This window comes from Mus pahari, chromosome 18 (assembly GCF_900095145.1).
Source record: "Mus pahari chromosome 18, PAHARI_EIJ_v1.1, whole genome shotgun sequence".
NCBI classification, from domain to species: Eukaryota; Metazoa; Chordata; class Mammalia; order Rodentia; family Muridae; genus Mus; species Mus pahari.
In genome coordinates this window covers 34,908,852-34,920,200 of record NC_034607.1, presented here as the reverse complement: position 1 = coordinate 34,920,200, position 11,349 = coordinate 34,908,852, and the positions used below count along the sequence as shown (strand labels likewise).

The 11,349-nt window shown below is 40.7% G+C and overlaps 1 protein-coding gene across 1 annotated transcript in view; it reads right to left on the bottom strand.

The window, feature by feature from the left end:
- The window catches only part of L3mbtl4 (L3MBTL histone methyl-lysine binding protein 4), a 424,085-nt gene that overhangs the window by 386,828 nt on the left and 25,908 nt on the right, over positions 1-11,349 (bottom strand). Inside the window, exon 2 of the mRNA XM_021218018.2 lies at positions 796-897. Within this exon, the coding sequence (XP_021073677.1) occupies positions 796-867 (72 nt within the window). The 5' untranslated portion in view covers positions 868-897. The remainder of the gene's footprint in view (positions 1-795; positions 898-11,349) is intronic.

Here is an 11,349-nt window from a genome sequence, read left to right as displayed (position 1 = left end):
AAATGCAGATTTATTGGGAAGCACCTCTCAGGTGAGCTCACTTTACCCAAGGACTGAGGCCAGGGAAGTCACCATGGAGAGGGAGCAGGAGAGAAGTTTCCCCCCTCCCCTCCACCTCTCCTCCCCTTCCCCCCTCGCTCTCCCTCTCCTCTCTCTGCTTTCTATCGATGGATCCAGTCGTAGAATTCTCAGCTACTTTCAGCAGTATGCCTACCTGCATACCACCATGCTTCCCTCTATGATGACAATGGATTAATCATCTGAACTGTAGGCCAGTCCCAATTTAGAGTTTTCCTTTATAAGCGTTGCCTTGGTTATGGCATCTCTTCACAACAATAGAACAAGTGACTAAGATAGTGTCTCAAGCAAAATATGGGGGACAGGGGTGTTTAAGGAAAAACACCTAAAGCTGTCCTCTGGTACACATGCACACATGCACACATTAACATCATTAACATTGAGTGTTGAAACAGGAAATATCTGAGTAGGCAGATGGGTTTAACTTGACCTAAACAATAAACAATGTCAAAACAATATGATACAATATATCATTTTTATATTTTAATGTATCAATTCAAAAGCAGAGCAAGAAAAAAATAAGATTGCCTTTTAAAATATACCAGCCTCTAAGACACTTATACTCTAGAATAATATGCTTAAAATTCAACCATGGGCAAGTAGTTTTGAGAGTCTGGAAGCATCCCTCAGGTAGAGTTACAGCGGTAGGGTCACTCCAGTACATTTCAGCAATGATCAGCACCTGGCAGGACAGAACCAGAGGCTGTCGCATCTTACCGTGCCTCTGTCCTGATTCATGTGCTCTGTGGACTCCAGGCTGAGCTTTCTCTTCCTGTTAGGCTGTCTCATCTCCACTTCAGAGCTCCTTGGCCGCGTTTTCTGCAAAACAGTGGCATGGTAAATATTGCAGGAACTTCTCCCCTTTCTCAAGTACAAAAGCAAAGAAATCCTATGCTGCTGAATAGCTTGAGTTTGTCCTGTGAATGTTCCTGTGTAGGAAGCCTTTCAAAGCACAGCTTATCAGGTTCACTTGAGCCACAATTCTAGAGAGTTCATAAAAAGGTCTGGTCCCCTGGCTTTTTGTCCTGCTCTGAGGTCTCTGGCTCCCTGAAACAGCACAACATTATGTTGCTGCCTGTCCTGAGAGCTCCTATAAAGCCAAGCTGATGCCAGACCTTGTCCTTGAATCCCAGAACTGGAAGCTAAATAAGCCTTTAGATCCAGACAGGAACTCCACAGGAAGACAAACAGAGTCAACTAACTTGGACACTTGGAAGTTCCCATAGACTGAATCACTAACCAAAGAGCATACATGGACTGGACCTAGGCCCCCACCTCCCAAACGTATGTAGCAGATGCGCAGCTTGGTCTTCAAACAGCTACCCCAAAAAACTAAAGCGAGGGTTATCCCCAGCTCTGCTGCCTGCTGGTGGATCCTATTCCTCTAACTGGGCTGCCTTGTCTGGCTTCAGTGGAAAAGGATGCCCTTAGTCCCACAGTGATTTGATGTGCCAGGGTGGGTTAGTACCTTGTGGAAGGACTTCCCCCTTCCCAGAGGAGGAGAGGGAGGATGGAAGGAGGGGCTGTGGGGGGAGGACTGGGAGGAGAGGGGGGACTGTGATCAGGATGTAAAGTGAATAAATAAATAAATGAATAAATAAATAGGGAAAACATGTCCAGTTTCAGGTATTTTAATACAGAACAAAGAATCCAACTAATGCAAAGACTTACAGTTATATTTGCTATAATTAGCTGCTGATGAAATTATACTATTGGTTTTAAAGCCTTCAATATAACAACGTGATAATGGAAAGGGTGCTAGATTTCATTTCCTGTTTAGAATTTAGATATATACATGTCTTACCTAGAATATAAGGAAATATGTATTGTTGTGTTTGGCCTTACTTCTGATAAATGCTTTTGTTCATTTCTTTGCTTAGATGGCCCATGAGGAGTATTGCTCTTTTGGCGGCCTCTGTACTCACAGAGGCTGAGTATGCACAGCAGCCGTGACAGAAGGATACCAGACACAGCTCAGCACTCTAAAATAGAGGACTCTAGATTAATGGATCACCAATTCAATTAGCAGGACAGTTCTTCAGCATGTTAGCATAAAGCAGACAACATGTTAGGCAGAATTATTTGAAATGAGGTTTTTTGTTTGTTTGGGGTTTTTTTTGTTTTGTTTTTGTTGTTTTGTTTTGTTTTGTTTTTTTAACCTAGCAAGGGCAACTGTCTGAGAAGCAAGCTCCTGTACTATACATGCACCACAGAAGGTGCCATTCTGCAATCTACTTACTGATATTTAACAACTGACATACAGTCTTGAGGAAATGGCTAGTCCTAAGACAAATGTACTTGTCTTTTTAGCATACAGCCAAGCTCACTGTTTCCCCCCCCCCTAAAGCTCTCATGACTCCTCTACCCAAATCTGACATCACAGCTTTTATGCTGTGCACGGCCAGACAGCAGCAGGCCAGCGGGCAGAGGCTGGGATCCAGCTGTGCTCAGCACACACTGTCAAGCTGCCCCCTGTTCTTGATCCACACAGAAGAAAACACATCCTTTAGAACTATGTCATGCTTGGGGCATAGATTTGCACGAGTTATTGTTTCTTCCCTTAGTCCACAGTTTCCAGGTTTGGCTGTCTTTGAATCCATTGACTGTTTCTTGAATTATCATCACGTGTGTGAACACTGTCCAGCTTTAATTTGATGTTTCCCTCAACGTAATGATTCCACAGGTTTCCCAACGCAGTGTGCACTTACTTTGTCCTGACTTCTGCTGACCCCACCCCACCCCCATCCTCTGGACACCTCCTGCCTCCCCACTTATTGCTTTTTTCCATCTGCCACTACTTATCCGTCCTTTATAAGTAAACTAAAGAGACTTCAGGTCCTTCAAAAAAAAAAAAAAAGCCTTCTTTGATTACTTCCTGTCTCAAATGGATCTTGCACACATTGCCTACACGTCACGGTTAGTGTGCATGCCCTTTGACACAGCATGTAATACTTCAGGCTACATTTTTTTAAAATTTCCTTCCTTGTAAAGCTACAAGCAACCTGCTAGTAGGGATGGAGATCTGCCCATCCTTATTTTCCATTACCCAAATTATACCTGGCTCACGGAAGACTCTGGGCATGGTTTTGTTAGCTTTAACTGAATGCATGTCTCTCTGCATTAGAGCAGAGCCGCACAGCCCTTACTCCAATGGCTGTCAGTCTCAGATGCAAATATTACTCGTTCTAGAATCCTGTGCGACTAGAGTAAGTATCATTTCAAACTCAACTCCTGTCTCTTTTCCTTAATGTACACACACACACACACACACACACACACACACACCAAAACAAAACAATCAAAAGCAAACAAAGGAACCCACTTCTCACATCCATTTGCTATTAGTCAGTGTGCTCTTAAGACAGGCACTTACCTAGTAAATTCAATATCATTTCATTCATTTGGTAAGATGTAAATATAATTCATCACACCTAGCTCCAGGTAATATTGTGAACATCTATGCATATGAACAGCTTAGACAGAGTGCCTTTAGCAGATTATTACTACACCAGACATGACGTGACTTTTATTGTGAATAACATCCCCAGCTTGTCAAACAGAAATCATCTGCTACTGACATCTCTCCTTATAAACAAGGTGATATGCCTTGCTAATCCCTGGTAATTATTTCAGTAGCCCTGATTTGTGTAAAAGGTAGAAGTCTGAATTTTTATTATGTGTCAGGGTCAAAAATAAAAGCTTCTATAACAAGGCTTTTCAAAATAAAATTTGACAATAAGTTGAATTCTCTTTAAACTTAGAAATAACTTTATATATCGCAGTACAGGGGAACGCCAGGGCCAAGAAGTGGGAGTGGGTGGGTAAGGGAGCAGGGCAGGGGGAGGGTATAGGGGACTTTCGGGATAGCATTTGAAATGTAAATGAAGAAAATATCTAATAAAAAATTGAAAAAAATAATAAATAATAAAGCATTAATATATAAGGTACCTAAGAACCAATATATTTTGTTCCAAAAAAGTAAAAGGATCAATATAAAATAGCATCAAATATAGAAGATGAATGATAAAAAGGTAATGGTGGTTTGACGGACATTCGGGCACACTTACAGACAGCCTTATGGAGATGGTCTACATTCCCATTTAGAAACTCAAGTCTCAAACTTGTCCAAGTCAAAAAAAAAAAAAAAAAACAAAAAAAAACAGAACATTCCTTTTGACAGAACCTAACTTGATGTTCTTGGCACAGCACGTAACTATATGGATCATTCTGATTACCCCTGATAATGGCCTACTCCTAATGGGCCCAAAATAGCACATTAGCCATTGTGCATATTAGCCAGAGTCTCCTTGGTTAGTTTTAAAGAAATAAAAACTCGTTAAAAGTCAATAAAGAGTGACATACGATCATAAAGCACATTCTCAAAAGGAATGATAAGTGATGACTGGGCTAAGCTCCGCAGTGGATGTTCTAAACCCAAGCACCATCTCTCCCACACAAGGTGAACTGGGCCTCCTACTTGGAAAACGTTATAACGTTTTGTATTTTAAACAGTGAGAAAGGTGAATATATAAAGAGTATCTATATTCTGTAGAAAAATTAGAAGTACTTAGTTAATATCTCAGTTGATCATTAGATACCTTCACCTCATATTGGGAGCTCCTAGCTATACACTGGAGACAATTGTCATCCTAACCTTTTTACTTAGGAGGACAAATCAGGGTTTTTGTTGAGAAGGCATCTTGACATCTCCAGCTCTTCAAATTAGATCAATATCCACGTTTGGGTGCTGCTAGGCTCAGTGGTTATCATTTCTATGATCAAGAAGTACTTTATGAAACATAAGCATGCTTCTTCAACAATCCCAGAAGGGTGTTGGTACTACTTGCCTGGGATAACCCATCTTATCCCAGGGGCACTGCATGCAACACACACCTGGGATCTCATGTGCAAGGCCTATTTCCTGCCTCACATCATGGTATTAAACAGTAATGCCACCACTTTCTGTTCCCCCAAATATCCAAGTTTAAACAAAACGCTACGCGGTACTCCATAAGTAAGAAATGCAGTGCACATCAATTAAAAATCATGACACGTTAGGTGCAACAACAATATGAACTAACCAGTACCCCTCTGAGCTCGAGTCTCTAGCTGCATATGTGGCAGAAGATGGCCTAATCAGCCATCATTGGGAAGAGAGGCCCCTTGGTCTTGTAAACTTTATATGACCCAGCACAGGGGAAGGCCAGGGCCAAGTAGTGGGAGTGGGTGGCTAGGGGAGCAGGAGTGGGGGGGTATAGGGAACTTTTGGGATAGCATTTGAAATGTAAATAAAGAAAATAATAATAATAAAAAAAATCATGACCCATGTTCTGAGTTGGCAGTTCTCAGGAGGCAAACTATATCCAGCAAGCAGAGAGAGAAGGAACAAGGGAGATACTGTACAGACTTGAAGTTGAACTTAGCATTTAAATATCAAATGCAAATACACAATCAGTACCCTGATTTCTTAGCAGTTCCAAAATGTTATTCAAGCTAAGGTTTATTCATCCGCCCAGTAGTCTTAATGAAGCAAAATGGTTGGTGTTTAAGTAAGTGAATAGGTGACTATACTTGAATGATGCTGACAACTTATGCATGAATTATTAACACTTCATTATATCAATAACAATAGGAAATATTATGTAAGTAATCACAGAGAAAGCAAGTCTATTATAGGCACTTCCTATTGACACATAGGACAAATGAAGACAAACACAGAAAACGAAAAGCTAGAGAGCGGGGCTCTTGTGATGTGGGCACAAAGCCTCAGCTCCAAGTGTTCTGCAGACAACTGTGGAGAATCACAAGACCAACACCAGGCAAAGAATTCAGCCATCTCTGAATCCAGTGATTGGAAATTCAGGTGCTTCAAAGGGCAAGTGAAGGAGAAGATCCTAACAAGTAAATAAGAAATTCCATTATTAATTTCATTTGAAGACTTGAAAGACGACAGATCCTCAACACAACTCTGAAGCCAGCAGCGTATAAAAGACTGCAAACCACGAGGGGCAGCGCAAGGCAAATACGCAGTGACTAGGAGATTAGAGGACAGAAGACAAGACTTTATAGCCATCTCAGTGGGCAAAAGCCCTCGAGGAAAGTCAGAGAGCTGCAACAAAGCGAGAAACAGACAGCCATTAAAGGGAATTTCCCAGGCTGAGGAAACACTTCTTTTTCCACCCATAACGAAAGTCGTATTAAATGGAGAAAGAGTTAAACTCTCCCTCTAAGTTCACCATCAAGGACACAGTCCTCCTTTCAACTTTACACTACACAGGAGGCCATGGCTAGGGAAATTAGTTAAGAACAAGGCAGTGAAAGCATTTGGGTAGGAAAGGAAGAAGAAAATTCTATCCGCAGTTACGTATTATGTAGTGTAGTGTTTCGAACATCTTACAGAACACATTAAAAATGCTACAAGTCGGGAGTGTGCATGTGAAGGCGGAAAGTGAATCTTTCTGCACACAAGCAGTTAACAAGAAATAAAAATAAATCTCAAATGTATTCCCTTTGTAATATGTCCAAACAGAAAATGTTCACTCAAAAATAACACAGTGAGAAGTACAAGATTTATAAACCCTAAACCTGATGCTATAAAATGAAATTAGTGAAGGAAATAGATCTGACTTTTCCATGGGTTAGAAGACTGAATGACTGGGCTACTTCTGTTCTCCAAGTTAACTTACAGATTCAGTACAACCACTCATAAAAATCCCAGCCGGATTTCTTGTGCATAGTGATGAAATGAATCTAGAATTTGCGTGGAAATGCAAGGGCTCAAGACAGCCAAAAATAATTTTGCAGAAGTAGAAGACAGTAGGAAGATTTATGAGTTCTGACTCCCCAACTGTTTTCAAAGTTACAGTAGGCAGGAGAGTTTGGTCTTGGCATAAAGATAGACACAGATGAAATAAATAGGAGGACTCAAAATTCAACAATCCATTTGTGGGAAATTAATTTTCCACAGTGTAAAAACTATTCACGGGGAGATTTCAGTCTTTTCAATAAATACGCTAAGACAAAGGGGCGTCCTGTACTATTGAGTATTTAGACAGAATGAGTTTGGTGGGCCCCAGCCTTAAATGCAAGGGCTGAAGCCATTTAAACCTCGGGGCAAACAGAAGGCTGAGCCCTTATGGACTTGAGTTGGGATGAGAGTTTCTTAGGTATGGAACGATAGTTGTAAGAAACAAATAGAAAGGAAAGTAGGCCACGTGGACTAAATCCAAGTTAAAACTCGGTAAAGAGAAAGGACAGCCTAGAGTGGGCAAAATTATAAATACCAATGTGTCTGAAGAACCCATATTAGACCATTAAAAAAAAAAAAAAAAAACCTCTTATAACTCAATAACTGAGAGATAACGACTGAAAAGTTAACAAATATGAACGAATACTTCTGTAACACAGATGTACAAAGGACTAATAACCACACAAACTGCTCATTGCTATTCGCCATGAGGGAGATGGAAAGCCAGGAGATACATCAGTTAAGTATCCATAGTAAAAGAATGTAGGCAGTCAAATTAATATGGAAAGACTCATATACATTGCTGGTAAACAAAATAATAATAAAATAATTAATAATAATAATAATGGCATTACTGTCAAAAAGTCAGTCAGTTTCTTTAAAAACAAACAAACAAACAAAAAAAAAAAAAACTAAAGTGATTCAGCAGCCTTGCTCCAGTCACACTCAAGAAAGGGAAATAAATGTAAGTACACACAGACTCTTGTCCTTGAGTATGTGAGTGTCCACAGCATCCTTACTTCCAATACCCCCAAGTGAAAACAACCAAAGGTCCAAAACTAAAATATAATAAAAACCAAGAAAGAACGCACTAGAACCTCACACACTGTGAACACTGAGTCACAGAGAAGCCAGGAAAAGACTCCACATTTCAACGATCACATTTACCTGCAATGTCCGGAAGAGGAAAACCGTAGAAACAGAAAATAGAACACGGGCTCCCAGGAGAATGGGAGAGAAATGAGGGGATGGGAAGGAGAGAAAGAGGGACCACGATTACTGGGCACTGTGCATCTTCAGAGAGGATAAAACGCCCTAGGATTAGATCACAGAGATCACCGCCCAGCCCTGCAAATGTGCTAAAAAGCACTAAAGTGAATGCCACAGATGTGTGAATCATTTTACTTCAATAAAGCTCTTTCTAAAGTATAGTCTTTTGATTTCTCAAAAAAAAAAAAAAAAAAAAAACAGATTTGTAATTTACCAGGGAGCATATTAAAAAACAAAAACTCCTCAAAGGTCCTAATTATCAGTAAAATGCAAACAAAGCTTAAACTAAATATAATCTTATATCCCCAAGAGACAGACTATTTTACCAGGGACAGAACCGAATAGAACCTAGCAAGGGTACAGCCAAATGAAATGTATGTCTGTCCAACCGTTACAGGAAATAAGGCAAGGGCTCCTCAAAACAAACAAACAAAACGGAAACAGAACTATAGAACTGCTACTTGATCTACTGGTCCCCGACACCAGAAAACCAAACAGAGGGAAGAACCCAGGTAGGAAGAAGCACTGGCACACCCTTCATACAGTGCTCACAACAAACTTCAGATACACCCTGCAGAATCATTCTAGGAATCCACTGATAAAGAGATAATAAAAGAAAATACTGAGTGCACATGCAACAGAATATCATTGTGCCATAAAAATGAAATCCAGTCATTTGTGGAAATACAGATTGAAGGCATTTTTGGCAACCAAAGTAAGTCAGGCACTGAAACACACAGGCCGCGTGCCTTCACTTACATGGAAATGCCAGTTGATCGGAAAGAAGTATAAAATAGTGGTTGCCAGAAAGTGGTAAAGACACGGGTGTGTGCTTGCATGGGATTAATATTTTATGTTCTGTGACATACTATGGTTGGCTATGATGAATTCAAAATTGTAAAACAGCGTGTAGAGTGCTGGCAAGATGGTTTGGCAGGTAAAGGCTCTTCCTGCCAAGACTAACTACCTGAGTTCAATCCTCCCTGGAAACCACATGGGAGACGAATTGAACCAACTCCTGATTGGTCTCTTAGTATTCACTGCCACACATGAACTGGAACCACATGTGCACACACACACAAACATCAAATAGATAGTCAGGCAGACAGACAGGCAGACATACAGACATACATACATATATACAGACAGACAGATTAGATAGATAGATGATAGGTAGGAGATAGATAGATAGATAGATAGATAGATAGATAGATAGATAGATAGATAGATAGATGATAGATAGACATAGATAGGTAGATGATAGATATATGGTTGACTGACTGATTTATAGATAGATAATAGACAAACAGACGGATGGATAGATGATAGATTAAAAATATCCAGTAAAGAGACCAAGATGCTCCCAACACAAACATACAAACACACACATACACACAAACACACACACACACATATACAAGAGGGAAACAGAGAGAAAGAGAAAGACAGAGACAGACAGACAGACAGACAGACGGACAGACAGACAGATGGACGGAGGGAGGGAGGAAAGACAAAGATAGACGGGCAGACAGACAGACTTGTCTAAGATGATAGATACATCAGTCATCCGGAAATGATCATCAGGTGTACACATGTTGAAAGACTGACCCATTTATATGTGTAGTTAATTTGTGTCAATCTGAAATAAGAGTAGCTAAAAAGATTTAAAAAAAAAAAAAAAGGCAAAATGTACTGATTATCAGAAAGGAAAACCAGAAAGACATCTGTGGACCTGATCCAACCTTAAACAGAAAAGCTTCTCTTTGCGGTGAGGAGGGGAATGAAAAGCCCCAGAACTGTACAGGACGTAGAGAGTTCAGACTGGGACACATGGCGTCTACCACACCCTCCAGGAACAGGACACACTCAGGGATAAAGACGGAAATGGTGTAAGAGCCTGAGCATGGGAGGGGGAGTTGCAAAATAACACCAACTGACAGCAGCAGCACACACTAACATTGGGTCCACAGAAGTTGAGCCCTGAACAGTCAGCCACAGCCACGGGGTGGAAAAGGGACTCACGGAAGTCGACTGCACACTTCTGATGTGTCAGAGACAGACAGATGCTGAGGAGAACGGAGGCATGGTATCCAGTTATGCATCCACTGGTGAACCCACCAAGCTCTAGTGGCTATTTCCAAACTCAGGACACACAGATGACCCTAGTTAAACTCTGAGACACTAAGCAAAACCAAGACTAAGAAATAAAAGGAAAAGATTTGTAAGGGAGATGGGAATGAACATGGGGGTGCAGAATATATACTGTGCATACAGGAAACCAGGAGAGAGTAGAGTTTCCGAATTAAAAGTCATTTTCAGGACACAATAATGTAAAGTTTATATTTTAATTAAAGCCAGGGTCATGGGAGAGCTCAAAAGAAAGAAGACACTAATTTGGAATTAGTTTTTTTTTTTTTAAGTGATTTGGAAAAGGGACTGAAGACGACATTGACCAGAGATAGAATTGAACTTTCTTAATGGGATAAGACATATATTCACTAAATATTGTAATGATTTCAATAGCAGTGAAATTAATTTATAAGTCAATGTCACTCCAATAAAAAATCCTAACCTACTATTTTCCAAAGAACTTGTCAAAGATTTGGTAGATCACAGAAACAAGAGATGAAAACCAGCTAAGAATAGCTGTGAGGCAGTGCCCCTCTTCTCCCTTCATTGTACGAAGCTTCAGTTGCTAAGGTAGTACGCTGTTTGTGAGAAAATAGGCCAGCAGATCAATTAAGCACATGGAAGGGCCACGGGATATGAAAGAGATGCACAGAAATGTGATTATCTGAGCAATAATTACAAATTACCAGACAAACAATAAACGCGGTAATAAATGATACTGCCACAGGGAAAGTGACACCCTCGGACTGAAAATAATTGGAATCTTCCCTGGTTGTGTTATCTCCCACCACACGGGGAAGTTCGTGATCTCCACCTTCGCTCAGCTCAGTGTAATTCCAATTAGCCACTGCAGTGGCCCTTGTTCAGCTGTAGGGCACATTATGCCTGCCACTTACAAAATCCCCTCAATAACTTCCCTCCACTACCTCATGGGAGTCGCAATGAAACTAAATGAATTACTACGTAAAGATGCTAACACAGGCGCTGGGTGTAACTACCTCATCTGTCTCCTCCTGCTCCTCAAGCCCCACTCCTTTCCTCTGAACAAGTTCATCTTGCCGGCACTATGTCAGTAGAGGTCCTAGGAGCAGAGTATCAGACATGTATCAGCCACCCACTCGTTA